The 25841-nt window shown below is 40.7% G+C and overlaps 1 protein-coding gene across 7 annotated transcripts in view; it reads left to right on the forward strand.

Annotated features, from left to right (window-relative positions):
• The window catches only part of TTC7A (tetratricopeptide repeat domain 7A), a 175907-nt gene that overhangs the window by 133156 nt on the left and 16910 nt on the right, over positions 1 to 25841 (forward strand). For all 7 annotated transcript variants that reach the window (XM_039379115.1, XM_027748906.2, XM_039379114.1 and 4 more), the window contains one exon: positions 2821 to 3023. In XM_039379115.1, coding sequence (XP_039235049.1) covers positions 2821 to 3023 — 203 coding nt within the window. The remainder of the gene's footprint in view (positions 1 to 2820; positions 3024 to 25841) is intronic.

Raw genomic sequence — 25841 nt, forward strand, 5'->3', positions numbered from 1 at the left:
CAGGTAGCACAAAAACAGGTGTTTCAGTACTTTCAGTACCACTGAGGGTATTACCATGAAAAATGTAATAGGTACTCTTTTTTGGGTTTGATTTCTGCCTCTAGCTATGTTTTTATTCCATGTTACATAAGCTTTATCTTGTTAATCTGTAAATAAAAGGAGTGTGTAATAGAAGTGAAAAATGAGTTTGCAGAAAACACATTTTAATGAAGGCTTAAACGACGTCCTTTAATGTCTATTTTTAGCTCGGTAGCTAAAAATTTTAGCACTCCTTTCCTTTCATAACTAAAAGGCACCCCTCTCATTCTTTTTTATGCAAATTAGACCTCCCACACCATTAAATCATTTTTATTGACTATTGAGCCTGCAAAGAAGTGGACTGAACTTTAGTATGCTACATTACCATACCATAAAATACAATTTGTAGATCTTATTTAGATTCTGTGTTGCTGTACTTCCTCTAAATAATTGTTATTACTGAGGAAGATTTACAGGCACCATTGAAAGAATAAATACTCTCCATTTTGTATGCATTGAAACACCGACTGTGCATGATTTCACATCTAAACCCCTTTGCTCCCAATTCTTTTCTGAAATGAATCAAGTCACATGATGCTGTTAGTTACTAATAGAGTTTTTAATATGGCAGTATCCAGAACTTCTGCTGACTTCAAACAGTGCCAGGATTTCACCCCTTCTTTTGTGCTGTTAAGTTTGTGCTAACTTTGCAGATGAAGTGTTCATCTTCAGGCAGTGATTGCCTCTTTGCACATCACCATCCCCATTAATGCCACATGCACAGCGTCAGCTGCTATGCAGCACTTGGCAGGAAAATGCTCTGTTCCTTGGAAGTGCAAGGAAAATACTGTCCTCCCACAAATTTTTGCATAAGGCTGTGCAAATACTCAGCTTGACAAGGTACATGGCGGTGCTTTCTGTTATTATAGATAGCTGCAGCTTCTTGGAGCCAAGGGAAGGGATGCATGCAGAGATTTTATGATTAACCAGAGAGAAATGTATATGAGTCATTCTGAAAGAGTATAACTCTTATGAAGGAACTAATATTATGCTCATGTTGACAGCCTTGGAGAACGACATTTATCTGTAGCACAACCTAGGGATGGCCAAGGAATACTGGAGCAATGTCTCACCCTTCTTCTAGGAGGACCACCTCAGAAGTGGAAGGGTGTTCAGCCATGCGGTCACTTCAGTACAGAATTGTTTTTAGTGTGCCAATGGAAATGCTATTTGTGGTCCCAGTCTCATGTCAGATAGTCAAGGAGGAGCCTTTACATGGTCAGGCAGGACTGCCTTTGAGATGCTTTCCTGATCACCTCTTGCCAGTAAGCTTGATGTCATCATGCCAAGTCCCCACAGTCTTCTGGGTCTCCCAGTGTTTTGAAACTGGCAGAGTTTCTTAAATCTGTTTAAGAGAAATTGTCACACTAATTTCCCTCCTCACAGAGACTTCATGAGAATATTCACTGCCTTTAAAAGTCAGGGCATTTAAGGTTGTGTCTAATTTCAGAATAGTTTTTTCTAAATCTGGAGCCCGAATTAGTAATTTTGAATTGGACTCTTGAACTGTCAATACTTACTGCATTACCACATCAGTTAAAAAAAAAAAAAAGAGACCACTGATTTTTTGCAGTGAGAACACATAGAACACAAACAGGTTATGTATGGACCAAAGAGCAATGCCTGCTGCATGAAGAAAGAGAATTATTTTATATACATACATGCATACAGGTTTGTGTGTGTATATATATATATATCTGTCTAAAAACACAGTTTCCCTTTTCAGTTATGTGTAGCAGTGAAAACTGAGTATCACTTCTGACCTTTTGAAAGAATTTAATATCTAATAAATCTAGAATTAGACTATTTCAGTGGAAAGAGACCTACAATGATCATCCATTCAGTCCAACACAACAATCATCTAGTCAGACAATCATCCAGACCAAATCCTGAGAAATGTTAAAGTTCAACCATGAGATATGTTATGAAATTTATGTTGATCATGAGAAATTATTTCATTAACAAGTTGACATTCAAGCACATGAGTGTATGCCTGTTACATTTTTTTCCTAAAAAAACCACTAAGACAGTTGCTGATAGATCAAGAAAGTAAATGAGTGGTCTCTTCCAAGAGCTATATTTCGTTTTTCTGTAAAGTATGAGGAAGTAAATGGGTGAATACACAATATAAATAGATCTATATTATAAAAGTCTTTTGATTTTAACAGTCTCTGAAAAGTTAAGAGACAACTATCTTGTGAACTTGACAAATAAGCAGAGAGAAACACTTTTACCATATTTTTAAATGTGGAAATGCTCTTTTTAAGGTAAGTTATCTAATGTCCAGCTTGGATGTATCGTATTACTCTGACGTGTTTGAAGTTCTCAGTTGACAGTGATATCTTATTCTGTTCTTTTCCCCCCTCCCCAGATTATTTGGAAATACATATGACGACACCAAGTAGCTACCAGCCTTGCTTCCTTAGGGCTTAGTTCAGCACTGTTTACATTCTCAATGGACGAATCCTTAAGGTTGTCCTCTGTCAGGACACCACCTAAAGATGTCCATGAACATCTGTTTAGAGCCCTTTGCATTAGGAAAAGATCCATTCAGTGAATCCTGTCATAATAGTAAGCACTAACCATAGTAGTAAACATTGTGCCAGATCATGGCCTCATGTTTTAATATGCTTAAGGGAAATTATTTATAATTAATACAAAGAAAAGGTCTCTGTTAGATTTCCTGTAATGGTAGGGTGTTTTTTACTTTATTTTTATGGTTTGCTGTTTTGGTTTTTTTAGCTGAACTCTTCATGGAACAGCAGCATCTCAAAGAAGCAGGCTTTTGTATCCAGGAGGCAGCTAGTCTTTTCCCCACGTCTCATGCTGTATTGTACATGCGTGGGAGGTTTGCAGAGATGAAAGGCAATTTGGAGGAGGCTAAGCAATTGTATGATGAAGCGCTCACAGTGAATCCAGCTGGAGTGGAAATTATGAACAGCCTGGTGAGTTTGCAGGGGCTCAGCTCCATTATAGTATTTATGTTCCTGATTAACTGTAATAAGAGGGGAGAGGGCACATGCTTGCTCTGGATGCCATTGTCTTCCTAATCCTGAGAGCAAGTGACTGTTCCAAGCATGAATTGGGTAGCTTGAACCTCTATTTTAAGACTGGATTGAATGTTTTTAACTAATTAGCACTTGCGTCAAAAGTAAATATTTTAATTGACAAAGACTGATAGTTTTGGAAGTCAATTCACTGCTTTGTCTTTGCTGCTTTTTCTACTAACTGTTATGCATTTTAAATTAGCAGTACACTGATGTTCGAAAGATCTGAACTAAATAACTCTTGAATGGGAGATATATATTGATATATATATATAAATATATATAGATAGATATATATGTGGGGTTTGAAAACCTTGGGCTGGTGTCTTGTGTCTACACAAATCAAGATAAACTATGAGTTTACAACAAAATTAATCTGTTGCTCCCTTAAGCTACAGCTTAGCTCAGCCTTGTGTAGGGGCAGTGACTCCACATTTGTAGGTTTTTTTTGGTAACACTCCTACCCAGCAAGTTTTTCTTTTTTCTGTGGCACCAAGCCCAAAACAAACTGTTTTCCAGACACAGGGCCTAGAGCTTAATAACAGTAGTTGTAATACAGGGAGCTTTGTGGAAGACCAAACCCCACTTCTCTTGTGAAATCAGAACAGTAAATCAAATTTCATCAATTATTTGTCTTTTTAACTGTAGCCCTTACTAGGTCTCTCTGGGATTTTAGAAGTCTGTCTTGACTAATTTATTTTTTACAGGAATTCTATATCCATGTGACTGCTTAGTGTTTTTGTTAGCAGGTTTGTATCTCCTGGCATAAATTTGGTCCTGATGGGGTTTGCTGGTATCTCCCAAAGTGAAGGGGTATTAGTGCACAAGAGGACAAATGTGAAGTTCTAATTGAGAGAAAATAGTAGAACGTACAGGCAAGGGATGAGATATTTGGTAATAATGAATGTTTAGTACAAAAATAGCAAATTAATAGCTGATGCATATGTCAGGAGACATATGCTATACACATTTCAAGCTTATATGGGGTAATAATATTACTTTGATGTTCTAATATAGCCTTTACAAATTCAGTCATTAAAAACCTAGCTAGATGGAATTATATTCTTTGCTCAGTGTCATGATTTCAGATGTCACCGATACCAGAACAGCCATCAAGTTAGATTCCAACATGGTACTAACAGCTTTAATTTTTGTCTTATTTTGTGGACACAACCACATTCTGTGTCTTCCTATTTCAGTTGCTTGAAATTTTCTGAAACTACAGTAATTTGGAATAAAAATTTCTGAGATGCAAATCTGCTCTGACCCAGTCGACTTCAGAAAATGTCATAACTGTTACTGAAAATGAGGCTACAGAAGAGACCTTAAAGGCTTCTGTGACATCTTCTTTACTGTGCCTTAGTGTCTCCAGGTTTTGCAAGGAATGGGTAACATATTAATGCACTTTTTACCATCCCTAAGAAAATCCTTTCCAGGTTATCCAAGTTGTAACCTTTAAAAAACACATCTTGTATGTGCTTAGTAGATATGTATTTCTGAAAGCTCTAAAGTGTCTGTGAATGCTCCTTCCCCTCAAACTCCAGTAATTTTCAACAAAGACAAGAGAGATGACTCTGGTAACCACAGGCCTGTCAGTCTCACTTCAGTGACTGGTAAAATTATAGAGATTATTCTGGGAGTTACTGAAAAACACCTGAAAGACAATGCTGTCATTGGTCACAGCCAGGGTGGATTTGTGAAGGCACAAGCCCTGGGGCAACCCTGGGTGTACATACAGGGTAGGGGATGAGAGGCTGGAAAGCCACTTCACAGAAAGGGACCTGGGGGTCCTGGCTGAGGGCAAGTTGAACATGAGCCAGCAGTGCCCTGGCAGCCAGGAGGGCCAACCATGTCCTGAGGGGCATCAGGCAAAGCATCACCAGCCGGTCGAGGGAGGGGATTGTCCTGCTCTGCTCTGCACTGGGGCGGCCTCACCTTGAATATTGTGTGCAGTTTTGGGCACCACAGTATAGGAAGGTCCAAAGGAGGACCATGAAGATGTTGAAGAATCTAGAGGAGAAGCCCTACCAGGAGCAGCTGAGGTCACTTGGCTTGTTCAGCTTAGAGAAGCGGAGACTGAGGGGAGACCTCATAGCTGTCTATAGCTTCCTCATGAGGGGACGCAGAGAGGTAGGAACTTACCTCTTTTATCTCTGGTGACCAGTGTTAGGATGTGAGGGAATGCCCTGAATCTGTGTCAGGGGAGGCTTAAGTTGGATATTAGGAGAAGGTTTTTCACCCAGAGGATGGTTGAGCACTGGAACAGGCTCCCTATGGAAGTGGTCACAGCACCAAGCCTGCCAGAATTCTGGAAGTGTTTGGACAATGCTCACAGGCACATGGTGTGATTCTTGGGGCTATCTTGTGCAGTTTTGGGCCAGGAGACAGACTTTGATGATCCTTGTGGGTCCCTTCCAATTCAGAGTATTCTATGATGATGTCTTAGTCAAGGGATGGAAGTAAAATTTAGGAGAGTTGAAAAAGACAATGAGATGGGAAATTTGGGGGCAGAGACTCAGTCTGTAAGCAAGTGGGGAGGAAGAAAGATAAACTCAATAGCAAAGTGAGAGAAATAAGGATAGATGGAAAATAGGGTAAGATAGGTAAACTGGATAAGACTGGATAGATAAGACACATGGGTTGAGAGGTGGGCTTGTTGGAAAGGGCAAATTAAAGAGATCAATCTTATGAGAGTGGCAAAGGAGCAGGAACCTGTACTTTCTTTCCATATCCTTCAATCTCCTTAAGATTCTGATTCTTCCCATCCTGGTGCCAGCAAATATCAGTGAAAATCACTTGCTTAAGCATGTGCCTCATCTCCTTTATCTTGGCCATGCTGGCAGCCTGTGGTTTACACCTGTTAGCTAAGATAGCAAAGGTCTGGTCTATCCCTGCTGATATGAATCATGGCAGTAGTTATATGATGCCACATAATGGCACTCCTTTGTATGTTTTTCCAAAAGCTAGGAAATTGCACATAACAAGTTAGAAACATCTGATGAGCACTATAGAAAAGCCTGTAAAGAAATTAATCATTCTGCCTTCAGAATAGAGCTGGAATAATGTGCAGTAAACAAGGCTTTTAGGGCTATGCATCAAATGAAAAGGGCAAAAATAAAATATTGAATGGCTGCTAGCTAAGTGATTTTGTCCTGTGTACTGAATGAGACAGTGTCCCCATGGAGAACTTAAGACTGGGTTTATGCAGTTGAGGATGTAATGTAACAAGTGGTAAATTCTGAATCTCCTCAAGGCCATCAGAAGAAAACTGAATGCCTTTCTGAAATGTATGAATTAGCCAAGTACTAGCTGTACTTTTATTAAAAATACAAGTTTTTGAGCACAGTATGTTCAGTCCCCTACCAGAGGGAAATATATGTCTTGGCTTATGCAAGAGGCCAAAACAGATTATCACCTAGTTCCAAGGGGTTCAGAATTATGCAAGACACATACACAGGCAGCTGGAATTAAATTCGCACATGTTGTTTCAGTGCTGGTCCTCCCAAATTGAGTACATTGTTTTCCCACTGTAGTAATACTGTTGTGGATATGTAGTAATTTAGAGAAAGATGGTCTGGTTATGAGAATTACTGTTTGACTTGGTGCCATCCAACTGACCTAGTCCACTTTAAGGAAAGACTCTGCTGCAGACAGTGCTGATCCTCCCTGGTGTATCAACATCAATTAGCAAAGTAGTCATGTCTCTTCCCCTGGGCTCTCAGAAGTGGGTTGTCAAAGCTATATTTGGAAAGTTCCAACCTGAAGAGTGTTGCTGGCTTTAAATGAAGGGCACAGATCTAGCAATGAATGAGTCCACCGGGTGTCAGTAACTTCACCTTTACACAGAATACAGTCACCACCATAATACACACAAGCTCTTTCTCTGCTTAGCTGAAAATGGCTGTGTTTTACTGTGACTGTAGAGTGTTTACAATAGCTGTCAAATCAGTGAGCTTTCCATATAAAGCACGGTGCTGCGTGGAAGAGCAGCGCTGTTCGGCAGGAGTGCCATGCTGAGCACATCCGATGAAGTGGGTACATGCTCTGCTTCATCACAGGGGCCTTTGGCACTTGGTGTCAATACTGTGGTTAGGAAACCACGGGCACTTTGAAAATACCACATAGTTGTGCTGCTTCTTGTAACACTTGCAATTTCTGAGTGATGTCACAGGATCCTTAAGCCTGTATTAGGAATCCACCATTGGCATTTACAAAGTAAATACTACTGGCTAATACCTAATTTAAGGAAGCATATTTGTTGAGTTCTGTTTTCACTTGGAAAAAACATACACAGTCAGTTTTTGAGGCTATTTGGAGCATACTTATGTACCAAAGAACTCCTGGTGAGGTGTGGAACTACTCCTTTGGCTGCCAGAAACAATTAGCTTGGCCTTTAAAAATTGTACATACTGTGAGACCACAGTTTTCTTTCATAAATACAACTTGCTAAGGTTCTTTTTCCACATTTATTCTGATTCTGTCTCACACATTTCTATTAGAACAGCCCTGTTTTTTCCTTCTTCCCTTTCACAGGCTCCTTCTGGGGCCTGCTTGCAAGGATCACAGAGCACTTCTTTCCCCCAGGGAGGCTGATGGAGTTTCTACTGAGCAGGTGTCTTCGCTGGTCTAGAAACAAGAGTTTAGTCCATGTCCCCTTGTCTTACACTGTGGCCTCTGACAGCACATTTCTACAACCAGTAACTATGGCTTACATTTTGCAGTATGTACCAAATTTTGTTTATATAACATCATGCTATACACAGCTTTGGGACAGTGATAACAAAACTGACATGTGCCCAACAAAGTCAGAAAATATAATACAAGCTGGGGCAGATGACACTTCCTTGTAAAGCGATACACAAATCCATCTACCTGTATGTAACCAGAGAATGACATTGAAATTTGCTAGTTCCAACCACAGTGCATTCAGTACCATTCCCACTTTTGATTCAGAGGGGTTGAAAATCAATTCCAGCATGCTGGATTTGAGTCCTAAAGCTCCATACGTAATATTGCAAGATAAACTAAAAACATACTGAGATACTCAGAAGACGCCGTTCCTAATGCATCCCAAGATGCTGTTAGCTGCCTTTGCTGCAAGAGCACATCACCGGCCCATGGCCAGCTGCTCTTTCACCAAGGCCTTTCCTGCAAAGCTGCTTTCCATCCAGTCATCCCCTCCAAAGTGAATTTAAAGCTATTACCAGGAACTTTTTTCTGAAAGTAGATACTAAACATAACATTGGCATGACTGTACCAGGTCAGGCCAGAGGTTTATGTAAGTCATGCTTACCAACAGCATCAAAGAAGTGCCTAGGAAAGAATGAGGGCAGGGCAGGCATACGTGGTACTTCTAAGGTTATGACTTAGCTCAGGGACATCCTGAAGTAGAGTTAGATTCTACTTGCATAGTAATTCACAGTGCATTTCTCCTTCATGAGCTTGTCTTGAGCCTGTGTTAGAGCTTTCATCATTGACAACACCACATTCTGTATGTTCTTGGCCATAGAGCTGCACCTTGTCCTTATTTTGGAAGACACCCCACTGATTCTTATTCTCGCTCCCATTACTGATTTTATAGGTATCTGTCACTGAACCATTCCTGTTCCTTTCTTTTATTGCTACTACTTCTCTCTGAACTTCTTACAGTTCTTTTTAAGATAGGCAGGCTAGAGCAAATAATGCACTTACAAAAAATAGCTTAGCTTCAAAGGCAGTGTTGTGGACTCAGTGTTTAAAAAGCACCTCTCTGCCCATGGTCTTTTACTCGCATAATTATGTCTATGTACATTTTCACAGAAATACAATGTTTTATTTCAACTGTTTTGTATTAACCCGATTTTGTTATCAAAGGTCTGTTTCCATCTCCTCGTGCCTGTAGGGGCTGGATTTTATTTTCTGGATGGTCAGCATCTCTAATAAATGCATGGTTATTGATAATGGCAGTAAGCAGTGTAATACTTGTCACAGGACCTTGCAGAGATGTCCGTGTCCCATCTGTGAATACAACACAGCCAGGAAGTGTGTAGTTCTAGTATTTGATAAATATACTTCATTTTGCTTGCCAGAGACATCCTTTTACCTGGTGGAACACAGATTTCTCTCTGCTGGTAATGCTAGAAGCTGAAGACCTTGATTAAGAACAGATTTTTGTATAGATTGTATAAGATAAGTACATTGCTCTTGATTAGATCTGAGCATTTAAAAACTATATGATGCTGTATTTAAAACTTCTTAATTCTTCAGTGGGATGCAAGGACTGAATAAAAAGAAAGCCTTTGCAAAGAGTCTAGGACTGTTTAATTTGGCCTTCATTGTGTACTTAGGATGCAATTTCATGTTCATTTTAGTAGGAGAGTCAACCTCTTGTGTCCAGACTCACATTTGGTAGGATCAGGATAATTTGAAGACTACAGTTTCTGCTGATTAGAACATGGAAATGAATTATTTCTGTTCATTTATTTCATTTTACCTCACAGTATGGTGCATGCATCCTTGTTTTCAAAAGCATCCATTCACATAATAAAAACATGGTTTGATTGCTTAATATTTTCAAGGATGACATGTGTTACTTCCTTGGGGATTTGTTTCATGCTGCCTTGGAGTAATGATATAAATCACAGGGCAGATTCTCTGCATGTGTAAATTATCACAGCTCCATCATACCAAGGTCTGTATGTCTTGTAAGGTAGCTAGGACCCTAATTAAAACCATTTTTACCTTGAAAACTAAATTAGAATGCTTTCTGTGCTTAAATGTGAGAACAAAAGAGTGTAATTTTCACATTATTTAATAGAGTTAGTTATCATCTGAGAAGCTGCTTTTTGTCTGTAGTTTATGCATTTTTTTGCTAGTTTGTAGATAGGTATGCCATGATCTGTTTCCATTTACAGTGACATTTCTTCCTCAGTTTTTCATATTTGTGTACAGAGAACTGAACATCATGATTAAAATTCATCCTCTAGTAGTTAGAACAACTGTGCATTTGTCCTACGTGTAATTAGGTGGATAATTGCATCTAGAGACACAGCAAGCAACCTGTTTTTATCTGTTCTGGAGATACTTCTTCCTGGCTGCATTTGATGGTCCCCCCACTCTTGTTTAGGCGAAGGTAATAAGCAGAGTTAAGGACTGGGCAATTTGATGAAGTGGACAGTTGTACTACTTTTGTGATGCTGAGAATAGTTTTCATTATCATAGCTACTGCCTAAACAAATACTTAAATGGAATCTTGGAGAAACTGCTGTCATAAGAATTCAAATTTCAGTAGATAATGTCTGCAGAATAAATTTTTTACTATTCTTTAACAAACAAAATAATTGAAGCATTACTAGTTTTTATCTTAATACATCTATTCCTTGTGTTCATTACTTTAAATATTTTGGATGGTATCAGGTGTGTTTATTATTCAGAATTTCTGTATGTAAAACCTGCTTCAAGAGAGGGTTATTTTAAGGTTTTGATGTATGTATTGACTAGTTTTTTAATTACATTCTGTCTGTGTGACTCAAGGTTGGTGTGGCTTCTGAGTTAAAATATAGTAAAAATGCATAGAAATAGAAATATAAAAACAAGTATCAGTTACTAAAGTACTTCAGATACTCCGTATGCCATGTCCCTTAATCCTGAGAAGCCACAAGCCAAGCTATTAGGACTGTTTGTGGGGGGTGCTGCTGCAGGGGCAATCTTTTGGTGTTTTAGAAAGAGCAAGATAGAGCACCCAAAGCAAATGTATGAAAGCGAGCGAGCTCCAAGTTTCTCTTCCCAAACTAGGCACCATTTCATGGTATTTATCAAAGCACTTCAGGCTGGGACTTTGCTACTGTTGTGCAATAGGGTGGGTCCTTCCTCTTAGAGAGAGCAAAGAACTGCAACTCAGTCATTTTCCATTGAAGGCAATTCACTGAAGAGGCCAGAGAGGAGGTGGAGCCCTGGCTCTCACCATCCCTGGCATGGCCAGCTCTGCTGCACTTTCAGCTCTGATCATGTGTCACACTTTACTCTAAACCTCTGTAAAACAGGGATGAAGCTACTAATCTGCTTCATCTGGGGTTTGTGGAGCTTAATTAATATCTGCACATACTTTCAGATGACAGGCGCTCTGTAAATGCAAAATCTTATTTATTCTAATTGTATGTCTTGATTCCCGTATTCATTTGGGATTTTGGGCCACAAATTATTTTGAACGAAGTACTGCAACTGTTCAGCACAAAAGATGTGCTTTAGAGCTCTGAGTACCCTTATGTCCCTAAATGTAGGTAGTGATGAAAACATTTTTGCAGTGGGAGCAGGATTTAGGAGGCAGACCTGCAAACTGTTTCTTCCTCTAGCAAGGATTTGTTTTCATTAGAGGAATCTGCTGTGCCTGTGTGTCATGCCTTGCCCTCTACTGTATTGATGAATTGTTACAGCGGTGCTGTGAAGGACAGAGTAAAACAGAAGCAAATGTGAATCTGATGGCTTTCTAGCACAGCCCTCTCCTCTTCCTGGGGATAAGATATGACGCCTGCAGAAAATAGCTTTTCGCAGGGGGGAGGGAGGGTGCTTCCTTTCTCTGACAGTGAATGTATTCTCCTGCTTTGCAAATTCAGTGCAAGCAGAACATCTTTGTACCAGTACAGTTCTGCAGTTTTTCCCTGGTGAGAAGGGGGCTGGATTTTTAAGAGAGAGATGACAAACCTAAAGGTAGGAAAAGCATTCAAGCAGACAGTCATTACAAACCATTCCAAAAATGGAGCAACCTTGAACGAAGTGCCTTTTTTTTTCCCCTTCCTTAAGTAAGTAATAGTGACAGTCAACAGGAGATTCGAGCCACCCAAAGGAAGACCAGTGACGTCTTCTCTGATGCAGCTTTGAGAGCTACACACACTGGGACTCTCTTAGGTCTACCTAATATGGAGTGCACAAGAAAACACTGCAAGGGTGAATTTGCAAAGTCCTAGTCTCCAGTAGGATATTTTTGGACTACTCTGATAGTACAAAACATTTAAACATTTCAGTCCACCCCATAAGTTTTCCCTCGATGAGGGGACTATGCTGTGAACAATTTTTCTCTTTTTTTTTTTTTTTCTGTTCAGTTCACTGCATTTCTCCAGTACATTTGGAGAACAAGCAGATGGTGATATATAGGTGTGTAAGAGAAGGGGAGGGGAAAGAATCGACAGCAAAAAGCATAGACTGCTACTTATTTTAAAAATACCAAGTTAAAGCATTGACTGCTCAGAGACAGTTAAAATAATTTTTTTCTCTTCCATAACCTGTTCAGTTGCTTGTTTCTTCCTTTTTCATTTCTCTTCGCCTTGTAGATTTCTGCAGGACTTGAACCCAACCTTGATTTGCCCCAGAAGGCTTTTTCAGTGCTATTTATTTGCTATTTAATCCAAGAAAGGTAAAATTCACTACAAAGAATCTTAAAGTGCACTTAGGTTAGAAGCTTGTTCCAGTGGTTTTGAAGGAGTATTTGAAAACAACAGAACAAACAATCCAGGACCACGAAATCAGGTGGAAGTCCTCAGCCCTTTGGAAAAATCAACTCCTGAGGCAGGAACTTAATATACACTTTGTGTTTGTTCTTCATGACATCTAAACTTGTGTATTTTTTACATGTTGAAAACATTCCTCTTGCTCTTTTCCTCTTGTCCTTCCTCATGCTTCTATAAATCTTCAGTCTATCAATGAGCTGCTGTTTAATATTGCTAATGTGACTCTTGCTTATCTTTTTGCAAAAGGGGTCAAGAGAGAGAATCCCTGGCTGGAAAAAGATGGAGGCAGGGGAAAGCCTTAGGGGAAAAATGGCCTATGATCATCAGGGGTGGGATAGAGAGATCTCAACTTGTCGGGGTAGTGAAACGAAGACTGCGAAGAGATCTTCCTGCTCTCTGCAGGTACACATGGAAACAAATAGTGAATGCTGTGGGGGGAAAAAAGCTGCATCAGCTAAAGGAGGCAGCTTGATCTGCTATAAGTGGCTGCTGGAGATTGAAGAGGGTTCTCGGCCATCAGTGCAGGGAGGTTCTGAAGCAGCCTTCTAGGTCATCTGATACTGCAGCTTGGTCAATTTATGAGGGAGAGTGGACAGCCCCGAAAGTACCTGTAAGTAGGACTTAACCAAACCCAAAACAGTGGTTGCCCATTCAGGCATGCAGGCTGCCCTGTCCAGGTCACCAGTGACTGAATTAATAATGTCCTCACCTGCGACCTAAAGCGCAGAGTATCCAGCTAAAATGTCTTGCAGGCCTACCTGTTGTCCTGCCTTCCTATTTCTATTTTCTGCTGAAGAACGTCTATTCCCAGAAGCATTTTGTAATTATTTTGTTTATTATTTTTTAAATTAGAGGTGGAGTTTGAATGTCAGTAGGGCTTCCCTGGAATGCAGCCCCAACTTCCATTTTTTATCTGTATTCTTAATGAGTCGTCAAGCGGCTTGTGTGTATCATGGAGTGGAATGATGGATGTAGCTGGACTCAGGAGAGTTGCATTGAGATTCTCTTAAAAATGAGCAGCATTGTGGCAGCTCAGCTCCATTGACAATAACATCAAGTCAGGTTTAATAGTGTAGTTCCTTATTGAATGAATCCACCCTGTAGGAAACAGTATGACCTTCCTGTGTGTGCGCAAGACAAAAAAAAATCAATGTTAATCCCTTGGGAGGAAAAATACAAGATTAATGGAACAGTTGAGTGAGTCTAATGAGAATCAGATGGCAAGAATGTTAATTTGAAAAGAGATAGTCGTATAAGCTGTCTGAAGGTATAGTGTGGTAGTTTCCATATATCACCAAATGCCATGTATTCTTAGATACATGTCTGCCAGATGTAATTTAATGGATTTGCACCTCTTCTGTATGGCTTCCTGACAGAACAACAGGGGATTTTCAAGCTAATCACCTTTCAGTGGGGAGATTTATGAGCACTGGAGTTAGCCAAGCCTTTCTACCATCAGGAAGGGCATGGACCGGAGACCACCATTGGGTGCAGCATACCAACTGGGAGCTGCTTGATCAGAAACGGGCTGGAGCATCTCTGTCTTGTGGTTGCTCTCTGGAGTCATGCAGTTCACTGGCATTGTCAGATACAATGCTTGCCTGAATCTGTCCTCATGATTAGTATTTTTGGAAATTGAATGGGTAGTAATTTTTCTGTCATGCTTTACTTAATAGCCACTGGCTTTGTAAGAAATAAACAGAACAATGGACTTTTATACTTCCTCTTTGCTTCTCAGAGTCTGAGGCGGTAATTCCATTTTATGGGGGGAAAATTTACATTGCCTAGTTCTCAGCCTTTAGCTTAGGTAGATGAGTTGGTCATTCTTTCTACCTGTTGCCCAGAGAGGGGTATTCTCCAAGATTGGTGCAGAGCATCTTTTGTTAGGCTGCTGCTCTGCACTGCCTTGTGGAAGAGTCTCCCTCTGTTCTTGCCCTAAAGATATAGAGAGACTGTGCAATTAAAGTGGGTGCCTATGTTTGTATAGATCACATACCTCTTTAAATTATATCACATGAGGCAGTTGAGTATCTCCTAGTGCGTGGCTTAAGGCAGGAAGAGGTAAAATTATATTGACTTGTTCCAGAGAAAATACTGCATTGATGTTTTTGTAATTAGCCCAGTTCTCTCTTTGCCTGTGATCACCTGTTCAGCATTCATTTAAATAAAAGGAGTAAACTCATAAAAATATCAGTTTTACAATTGCATCACTTACCAGGCTGTATCTGCTTTCCAAGATTGTCACCAACATAAGAGACTGCAAATAAAAATCAACTCGAACACAAATGGCAGCATCTCAGTAGTGCCAAGCTGTACTGCGGAGATTATTTGTTTATGCTTTTATTTGCCAGCATTGACTAAACAAAGATAAGAACATAAATGCTGTAGCAGAGCTTCCCAAACAGGATTACGGGGGTGACAGGAGCTAGCACTTAGCATTACAATAATAGATACCAATGTGGGAGAGACGTCACTGCCCTGCTGCTCCTCTTACATCCCAAGAGCAGAACAATAAAAGAAGAGGCAGGTCTGTGGAGCTCTTATGTGAGGTTTGCTGCTTTATGCAGGAACATTAATCTTGTAGGGTTTGATTCATTAGGTTTGTACTATGTGAGTTTTGCTCTGATCCCTCAAAACCCAGACCGTGGTTAATGTGACTCTGAAGGAGGGCCTTATTTTGTGAGCCTTAGTAAGATTTACAACAAAACAGGCAAGCTCCATATAAACTCTGAATTGAGTGGGTAACAGACCCCCCAAGTCAGCTAATTTTGAATGTCAGTGTGTATGGTACAAGGCTAATTAAGATACACAGAAACTGCCATGTGCCTTTTTAATTGCAGTTAGACAAGATGTACAGTATTTGAGTCAGCTCGGCAGTGTTCCAGCTGATGAAAGTGTTGATGATACCTGACACCAGTGATGATATATTAAGTGCTCTTAATATCTTAGCGCGCATGTCATGGGGCACATTAGAATTATAGAAGAATTTAGGTGAGAAAGGACCTTTCCTCCAGAGGTCGTCTTGCTCACAGCAGGGCCACCTTCAAATATCTGTATTTGATATAGGTAGCTCAGGGCTGTGTCTAGCTGAGCTTTGATTATTTCCAAGGGTGGCTATTCTCCACAGAGCCTGTGTTCTGATGCTGCACACTCCTTGTGAGGATTTTTTTCTAAATAGCTAATCAACCAGAACAAGGTTAAGGTACAACCCTGCTGTACCTTAATCCATTGCAACTGAGCACCTCTGAGAAAAGTTTTGTCCTGTCTTTTTTCCAGTCACCTATCAGGTAGCTGAAGGTAGCAACTGAATACATCCTTAGCCTGGAGGGGGAAAGGCTGAATAAATGTTCCTCTCGCAAGCTTTTCGTAATATCATGGTCCCCCTAGCCGTCTCAGTGGCCCTACACCTGTCCTTCTCCAGTTTGTCATCATCTTTTTGGCACTGAGGAACCCAAAACTGGTGACAGTACTCCAGATATTAAAAAAATAGAAGGAAATAATTACTGCCAGTCTGCTGTGAGGCATTGCCTAATGCAGCACAGTATGACATTAGCCTTCAGCACTTCACGGGTGCCCTGCTAATTGGTGCTCAGTTGTTGTCCACCAGCATCCCCAAGTTCTTTCCTGCCGAGCTACTTTCCCCCAGTTGGCTGGTACAATTGCATGGGGTTATTCCATCCCAGGTGCAAGAGGTCACTTTTCAGCAAATGCAGTTCCTCTTAAAGCTCCAGGGAGACTGTGGCACTGAAATGACAAACAAGACCTGCATTGTTGAGGGCCAGAGGCAAATTGCACATAATGGTCACTTATGGCAAGTAAGATTTTTTACACTCAGAATAAATAAAAGATTAAGTTTGGTCAGTGCTATATTTAAAAATATGGAGCTACCATATCTGAGTTATGCTCAGATTTTGGTATCATCACTGATTTTTTTCAGTAACTCACAGTCCCCTTCATACAGAAAACCACACAGTGTTCAAGACCTTTTTCCACACTGTAGCCAGTAAGGAATGATATTGCTCAAGGCAACATTAGCAGAAGCAGAGCAATGTTGGGACTTCACTAGTCACTGGGAAGCTGTTGGAGGAAGACACCTTTGGTAGGAGGCTCCCTGGTGTGACCTTGTGATTTTATGCTTTCATTGTTTGTAGACAGGCGAGCTGCTGGAATGGTTCTCGCATCCTCTGTGGCCTACAGCAGGGCCACAAGTGTGTGCATCTCTGTGTACACACACATATTTGTGTACATCAGAGCTACAAGAAGCGTAGTGTCAGCTAGTTTTAGCAGGCTCAGATTTGGTTACGAAACCTTAGATGGAAGGAGCAGCTTCTGCATCCCCTGAGCAATCTTGACTGGTTGGGGTCTGATGCTTTGGAAAGGGGACAGGTCCCCAAGGCCGTTTGGTAAGTGGGTTGTGCCCCAAGACAGAGCAAAGTAGGAAAATAAAAAAGCCAGATTCTAAAGAAGACTTTCCTTGCAGAACTAGCCAGGTCAGGGCAGGAGGAGTCTAATTTGTTGAACAAGTGAAGTCTTGTGATCCTGAAGTGAGTAGAGTGGGAGGCTGAGTGAGGGCAGTGCTGGATACCTGAAATGGAGAGTGTGGTGAGTTGACCTCAACCACCCCTTTAGCCCTTATGCTACCAAATCTCACCATGCAACCCAAATACAGAGAGCCACTGGGAAACAACCATCCATGCTTTGGCTCTCACATATCTGGGCCTGGACCCCTGAGGGTCAGGAAAAGCTGCTCTTCCATATGTTAGTACAGCAAATGCTGTTGCTGTTCAGTGGTAAATTTATCCTTGTGGTCTCTGTCTCTCCTCGTGTTATAAGCAACAGTTCCCACTTCTTCTCCACAACCTGTCAAGTCAATCTGTGTATTGCAGGCTTTAACACCTGCATTGAACATTACATGAACCAACACTAAAGAGGCAGCATATGGGTGAACCATGGAATTGGTTGGGTTGAAAAAGATCTCCAATATCATTGAGTCCAACCGTTAACCCAGCACTGTCAAGTCCACCACTAAAACATCCACACATCTTTTAAATATCTCCAGGGATTGTGACTCCATCCCCTTCCCTGGGCAGCCTATTTGTCATCCAATGCTTGGCAACCCTTTTGGTGAAGAAATTTTTCCTAATATCTGACCTAAACTTCCCATGGCACAACTTGATGCCACTTCCTCTTGTCCTTTTGCTTGTTACTCAGCAGAAGAGACACCTGGATATATCCTCCTTTTAGGTAGTTTTAGAGTGATAAGGTCTTCTCTGAGCCTCCATATCTTCAGCCTAAATAACCCCAGGAACCTCACTTTAGGAACTCCTAGATTTCTTCCTGTTTGCTGTGTTGTATTTTCACCAGACATATGGTAAGTTGAAGTACCCCACAAGAACAAGGACTTGTGATTGTAAGACTTAATCTTCCAGATGCTTATAGAATATTCTATCTGCCTCTTCATCCTCATTGGGTGGTCTATAACAGACTCCCACCAGGATATCTGCCATGTTGGCCTTCCCCCTGATTCTTACCCATAAACAGGAAACCCTATCATCACTATCATTCAGCTGTGGACAATCAAAACTCTCCCTAATGTGCAGATCTACCCTACTACTGCCTCTCTTTTCCTTGAAAAGTGAAATATGTTCACTTGTTCAGCACATTTAGCATACCATATCAACCTGGCCAAACCTAATTGTTAGTGAAGGATGAACTATGAATTGCATCTAAAATAAATTCTGAAGCAGTTCTGAGATAGTGGTCATTTTTTTAAACAAGAAAGTTTGGCTTCATTCTTATGTAAATACTCCCCTGGGCAATGTTTTCCAAAGCATCTAATGATGAGCAGATTTGGCACTTCTGTGGGATTGTATGGATTTTAATAAGAGAGCTGTATTATTCCCTTGCATCTAAACAAAATATACAGAATTTCTGATCTGATTGGCCAGCAGAGGTATTTTCTCTTTGAGGCTGTCACTTGCAGCTCAGCAGAGCACAGGAGTGACTAATACAGACAAATGAAGCTAGGTCAAATAAAACAAATGCCACAGTGAAGCATTTCTAAAGTCCTGTATAATCACTTACCACATTGTGAGGCTCAAAGCTTGATGTTGTAGGAGAGCTTATAGATTTGTTAACATACAGCCAGACCCCACAGCATTTAAATCTTTCCTGAACTGAGATTTTGTACGTGAGGATAGTTCAGGACAGGCTTCTGCAGTACAAGCAGATACTCTTACTGAAGTCACAAGGAAAACTAGTAAGAGATTCTGTACATATTTCATGCACATTAAGAGCAAAATTGCCTGCAGTATCTTCAGCACCGGGTTCATGGACCATTTGGTATCCTGTTTGCTTGAAAAGTGTCTTGCCTTGAGAGCAAGAAAAGTAAATAAATGTAGAGAGACCAATAAAATCCACAAGCCCTGGAGAATTCCAGGCTTCAGAAGCAGAAACCCTCACCTTAGCACTCCTTGGTGTTGTTCCTAGAATACCACAGATATGTCAAATAAGCAACCTTGAAATCTCAGGACTACTTTTCACTAGTGATAAATGATTGTGCAAGTATTTGAGATAAGTGTTAATTTCACATTTCTGCCGCTTGAAATTATTTTTCTTTGAACCTCACCATAGTCACCAGTGGTTAGACAACTTTCTCAACTCATAGATTTTGCATTCCCTTAAAAATTCTGTATTATATATTATTTGCTGGCTGACACAGCAAATCAGACAAACTGGAAGCATATATCATTTTAACTTATCTGTTACTTTGAATAGTGAATGAAAAACAATCAAAGGAAGTGGTTTGCAACTAACCTATTGTTTGAAATTAGCTTTCCCAAACCAGAAAATATAAAATAGCGGCATCAAAAATAGCAGCATCACAAAGTAAAAATGGCATATAGGTGAGATGCTTGAGCCAAAAGACAGCCTATTTTTTATAAATTTATTTTTAGCTTGGTCAGCTATACTAAGTGATTTTATCAATGTAGCTAGTCTCTGGAATAAGAATGTTCACATAATGTACTGTCAATGCAGGCAACAATGACAAGTCATGATATATTCATGTAACACAAATCTTTCAAATCAAATTCATACAATTAAAATTCTGTAAATGGATTGAATCTCAGTAGTTTGGGACTACGCATTTTCACTCCCACAAGCTGGCATCAAACAAGGACAGAAGAGCAGCCTTGTTGGAATTGCAGCCCTGCTATTTTTGCATACTTTGAACTAGACAATTTGCAAACTTTTTCCATCTCAGTGGTCATAGAGCTTGTCACAGTTTGAGAAGAACCAGAAGGACTACCTCTCTCCATCTCCTGTTAGAAGAGATCTCCCTTTAGAAGAGACTTCCTTTGCTCAGATACTGCAGAGCTGATGGTGAAAGGTGAAACCTTTCAAATTAAAAGGAATTATGATGGCTTTTAGGTATCTGGCAGAATATCCCAGTGCTTGGGGCAAGGAAGAAAAACCTATACTGTGCCTTTAACACTACCTAGACTTGAGATGTTTTTGTCAAGGAAGGGGGTTAGAGAAGCAGCTGTGTAGGTGTGGATGCCACCCCCTTTCCCAGGTGACTAGCACTGCTACATAGAGCTTTGACAAGCCTGAATAACTGTGCTTGAGCGTTACTGTCCCTCACTGCATACAACACAAGAATCTGATGCTTCCATAGCTCCCCCAGTATACTGGGAAATCAGTTTTTCAAGAGATAAACCAGGGAAAAGATAAAAGTAACTATCCCAAACAAAGCCGCTGGGCTTCCAGTAATCCCCACCCAAAGTAGAAGAGGCAAAGAAGGCCATGAATGTAACTGGCTTTCTGCAATACTGTACATCTTAAATGCTGCTGCTTGTGCTTTTACACCACTAGTAACCAACTGACAGCAGTGTGGTCAGCAGCACTGGTATTGCAGCAAAGGATAGGGTATGGCCAAGGTTAGCAGGGACAACGTATTTTATAAAAAATGAGTCTAGTGGTGAGGGAGGGCCATGGGAGGATTTTTTTATGTTACTGTCCAAAAACTTGGGGGTGGTTTCAACACCCAGCCAGCATACAGACTGAAGAGCAAACAAATTTCAACTGGAGTAAAGTAGGTGGGCAATGTATAGCAGGTGTAAGGTTAATTTAAAAATAAAAGAGAGATTTTCTAAAAATGGAATGGAATTGTGCAGCAGGTACAATCCAAACATGACCTGCTGGGTCTTCCTTATGCATTGTGATATACTGCATTCTGGGGCTGTTTATCAGCAAGAGAGCATGAGTTTGTATTCAACATTATCCCTGTTATCCTCTATACCACAAGCACCCCTAAATCAATACTCACGTAATCAACATCATGTGTTTGGCCCAAGCATCCTATGCTTAGTTCCATCTGGAGTTGTTTTGCTTCACAGGTGACCTTATGAATGATTTTGCCCAGGCTTTAGAAACCAAACACTCAAGTATACCTTTGCAGTGTTTTTTTCAGTTTGAGCAAAGCTAGTGCACAAGCAGGAGTGAAGAAAAAGAAAAAAGCCTATTTTCAGACTTTCCCTAAGTGCAGCAGTGTCACATAAATTTCTCCTTAAGAAACTCCTGCAACTGTCCATCAAAGCGAGCCAGCAGCAAATGCTGGAAAGTAGAACAGGCCTGGGGGAGGGATTTCATTCTTGTACTGGGTCATATCCCTGGAACAATAAAGCCAAGTGGGTAAAAGCAAAAGACATGTTAACTGAAGCAAGCTGAACTGTTCCTTCATCAGTGCCTGAGGCTCTCTCAGTTTATACTGCATTTAATTCAGTCATTTTGGGCCCCAGTCCTGCACTGATGATAAGAGGGTGACTTTCTCCACCATTGCCACAGTCCATCAAAACCCCTAGATTTTAACATCATGAAAACTAACCTGGCTACTCTGAATTTTTGTTTAAACCAAGCCTGAACAAAGGTATTGTTATTTAACTTGAAACTCTAATTTAAAAAATAATGAAAATCCAGTGTTGCACATGATAAGCTCTAGATCCTAGTTAAGTTGTACCCTAAAAACCACAAAATGGAGATGATGTTGAAAATCCTCAACCAGCCTCACCCCAATTAAAGCTACTGAAGTTTTGCCAGCACGTCCTCACTGGAGGTGTAGCCAAGGTTTTAAGAGGTCTATGTTTGTTTAAAATTGTCTCCAGACTACCTGAAACTAGAGGCCTAGGATCTCTGCAGAGCCATTGGACATTGTTTTTATTTGTTTTCATCTGTGCATGAATTTCTTTGAAAATACCCAGCAGAGCAATAAGAAGGGATTGGTTTTAATCTTTAGAGATGATAGCATGCTGTTATGCATCAAGGACACTCAAAAACAAAGCATCAGATAAACTGTACCAGGAGATTTTATTTTTTTATCTCCAGGCTTTTCCAAGAATAAATATAATGTAAATATAAAATGTATTCTGCAAGGGTCTTGTTGTTGATGAGACATCTCTGGGTTCAGTTTGTCATCCCAGAAGCATTTACACCACCACGTTCAGACAATTTACATGTGTGCGTGTGTGAAAATGCAGCTGGCTTCTGCCTGTGCCCAGCACCCCGAGGGAGAGCGGTCATTATCACTACAGGGACAGCTGGGACCTGGCCTTGAGCCAAGACCTTGCTTAATGCAGTCATAAGATTTCAGTGATAGAGTGGATTTTACATCCTCTTCTCTGGGAGAGGGTAGCTGAACTCGGAGTTTCATGTCCTACTGCCACCTGAGTTTAAAACTGATATGTGCATTCTTTGCATGACGCTGGACAGCACAGTGGACAGAAGAGCTCCTTCTGTCACCCAAGATTCAAATCATGTTAAAAACTATTTATGTAGCTGCAGATATATGATTTCTCTTGTTTGAGGTCCCTTCAGCAGTATCCTTCCCTGCCTGAATGAGCGAGGTTATGAAACACTGTAATTATAAACCTCATTGACTGCCTTGCATTCAAGGGCGTGTTCCCCCCAAGCACTGCTGTGAAGCATGTTACCCAGGAGACTGTCCTGTACAATCCAAAACAGAATTATTCTGACCCAGTGAGCTTGTTGGAGGGGAGAACATTTGGGATGCTGACCTGCTGCCTCGGCACAGTAAATGCATTTTTCTCATTTCACAGCAGGGCAACGCTGCAGTACAACAAGGCCATTACATTCAAGTATTCTTCTGAGGTATGACTTACATCTCACTGACAAGTGTTGGCTCCCTAAACATGCAGAAAGGGAGCCTTAGGACAGCAGTGTTAAACCAGAAGTCCTGCTGACTGTCCACACAGTTTTAGCAGCTTTCTCTGAAGGTTTGGTTGCCTCTGACCTTTCTGGGCAAAACCATAAATGCCTCAGACAGTATAACACAGTATCAATAAAACTCTTTCTTAAAATGTACAAGTCAGGCTGTGCTCATAAAACAGGCTGAGAAGTGTTTAGTGACAGCTGGCTATTCTGCTTTGCACTATTAACCATGGCATGCTTCAATACCATCCTTTCCCCTTCGATCTGATCACAGTCAGTATCTGTATGGGTACTTTCCTTGGTCCTGAGTGGTTTATTACCAGCATCAATTGGGATACCCTGCAGTCGGGAAACTGCTCAAGGCCCTGTCAGTCTCACAAAAGGGCTGTAAAACCTGAGAGTCTGATGCTGTGGGGGGGGAAAAATAGAGAGAAAAATAAAGCACTTCCTAGAACAGTAGCAAACACAAAACAGGCTGTTGCCATCCATTTTCTCAATTACTGTCAGTGCACAAAAGGAAGACAGTGCTGTGTGGTAGCCTCGGCAGTTGCATCTCTCTGCTCAAGTAGGAGAGGGAGATGAGGTGCAGAGCAGTCATTCCCAGCAGGTGTGCAAACCAGTTGAGTTTAATGAGAAACATCCTGCTGAAAATGTAAATGTTTTACAAGTACGTCATCCCCATCAGGGGCTGCTGCTGCTGGAGTCTGTGTTTTGTTGAGGCTTTGACACAACAACTGAAGATGCCCCTCTCCCTCATTTTCTGTCTGTAGTGCTCCCCAGACACCATGGGTCTTTTCCACATTGCTGCTTCCCCAGGCATCTCAAAGATGCAGGCTGGTTCGTTTAACATACTCATGCCCATTCCTCCTAGAATAAAGGCAGACCAACCTCATAAAAATGAAAGGGCTTTGCTAGACTAGAGAGTGAATGCAGCACCAGAGGTTGTATTGGTCTGTAAGAGTTCTGTTCACTCCATATGGATAAAAAACACTTCATAATGTTTGGTATTTTATTTTTCTTGCTTAGGACTCTGGGCAGTGCTAAAATGTATCTTATGTGTATGTTTCTGTGCTATTGCAGCAGTTATCGTGTTCCTTAGGTTTAGTCAGTCGAGTTTTTTCCCTAGTTTGCTGAAAATCATGAGAGATTGATTTTACTCACTTTCCTGATGATCCAGCATTTCTCTCTGGCAGCTCTCAAGAAAATTCATTTTTCCCTTCTCCTTTGTATTTTCCCAAATACAGTGTATTCATCATTAGACTACTGCCAAACTATGTAACCAGCAAAATAACTGGTCTGTAGTACAGGCACCTTTGGTGTCATCAAATCAAGAGAGACTCTACAGAAGTTTTCAGTCAGTTCAAACCTGGTTCAGGTTACTAGTCATTAAAGACATCCATTTGCCTGTTGTATCTGGAGAAGTTGCAACTATTTTTTCCATTCTGTTCAATTAAGTGACGGGCTGATGAGCCCATGCTTGCGAGGGAGGTATGCAGATGCTTTAGGAAATTACATGTATGGTTTCTATAGTTGGCAGGCTGTCTAGAGTCAATCCTTTCATAAAAAGAGAATTAGCTATTCCTCCCCGCACATGGCTTTTAGACAGCATTGTACTGCTTTAACATTGTTCAGAGCTCATGTAGAGCCATGTAGCTGCCAAAGTGACAGCTCCTACAGTGCTTCTGTAGGAGCAAGGACTTCTCTGAATGAAGTGCAACTAAATAGTTCTGCTGCTGAACCAATTCTCTGCAAATCCCACATGCTTGTATTTATGTGAGATATTAGCACCTTTTCTCAGTACACCTACATTGCTTCTAAAACTCAAATGCAAATATTAGAATATAAGGCTAAATACCTTAACCACATGCCAAGAAAAACAATAACTGACTGCTGTATTTTGGCTAAGTATTTTGATCTCAGGTATCCATCTATAAAAGAGCATCATATCATGTCTGACTTTTAAACAGTTACGGAAATGCAGCCAGATTCAGACAAAATATGCTTGGTGCTTGGATGAGTAACAGCTTTTTTCATGCTTGAATTCCAGAAGGATGACTGCTATGAAAGTGTCTGGTATGGTTATTACATGACAATTAGCAGTTGTTTCTCTGCTGACAGATGTCCACATCAAAAAGCACTGATTATCTCTTTTGTTTGCAATTTTAGAGATACCATAATCAAGTAGATTGTTCCATCTCCAAGAGATGTTGTTCTTTGCACCAGAAGCACAGCCTTCATTGCCTAGGTTCAAACTCAGATTGTGAAATATTACAGCAGATGATTTATGTGGAAGTTTAGGCCCCTTCTCCCTGTACAGAATTAAAAATTGCAGTATATCTGTGGATAGATCTCTTATCCAAGACAGTTGAGCAAGCATTTTGTTTACTAAGCATTTTTCAGCATTTTGTTTACTAAGGAACTGTTTCAACAGTGGAGCAACATACAGTATGCACACATCATATGGGTGGCATTACTATCTGGGACTGCTAAGAAGCAAGAGAAGGGAAAGGAAAAATTTTAAAGAGAAAAACTTCATATGAACAGATTCTAGTGAACAAAGTTCACAAATTCTCTTACTGCACAGCTATAGCATGGAACATGTCTCAAAACAAAGCTTCTTAAAATGTCAGGCAAAACAGTATTATTCAGATATTTCAGGGGGAAATAGCTGTTTTACATTAGTGCTGAAAGGAATTCAGTGCAAGCCATGACCTAAATGAGTATTTCTGCCTCTTATCTAGAGGCTTGTCCTCTAGCCTTTCCCTCTTGCAGCCCACTGAAGTTAAAAGGAGTCCTTGCATGAGGGTTTTTGCCTGAGGTAGGATTGTAGAATGATGTGCTGTGCCTGGCAGTGTGATTTTGAAACATTTGCTGACAGGCAAAGGTCTCTGGGAGCAGACATGAGACTGGCAGGTGGGATTTAATAGCAGAAATTTTGTGCAGCTGCCAAAAAATCACAACCCAGATGCTGGAGCTGAACACATGCTGCCTGATAGGAATGATGTTC

The sequence above is a fragment of the Pipra filicauda genome, unplaced genomic scaffold, assembly GCF_003945595.2.
Source record: "Pipra filicauda isolate LSUMZ 115617 unplaced genomic scaffold, ASM394559v2 scaffold156_size1729456_pilon, whole genome shotgun sequence".
NCBI lineage: Eukaryota > Metazoa > Chordata > Aves > Passeriformes > Pipridae > Pipra > Pipra filicauda.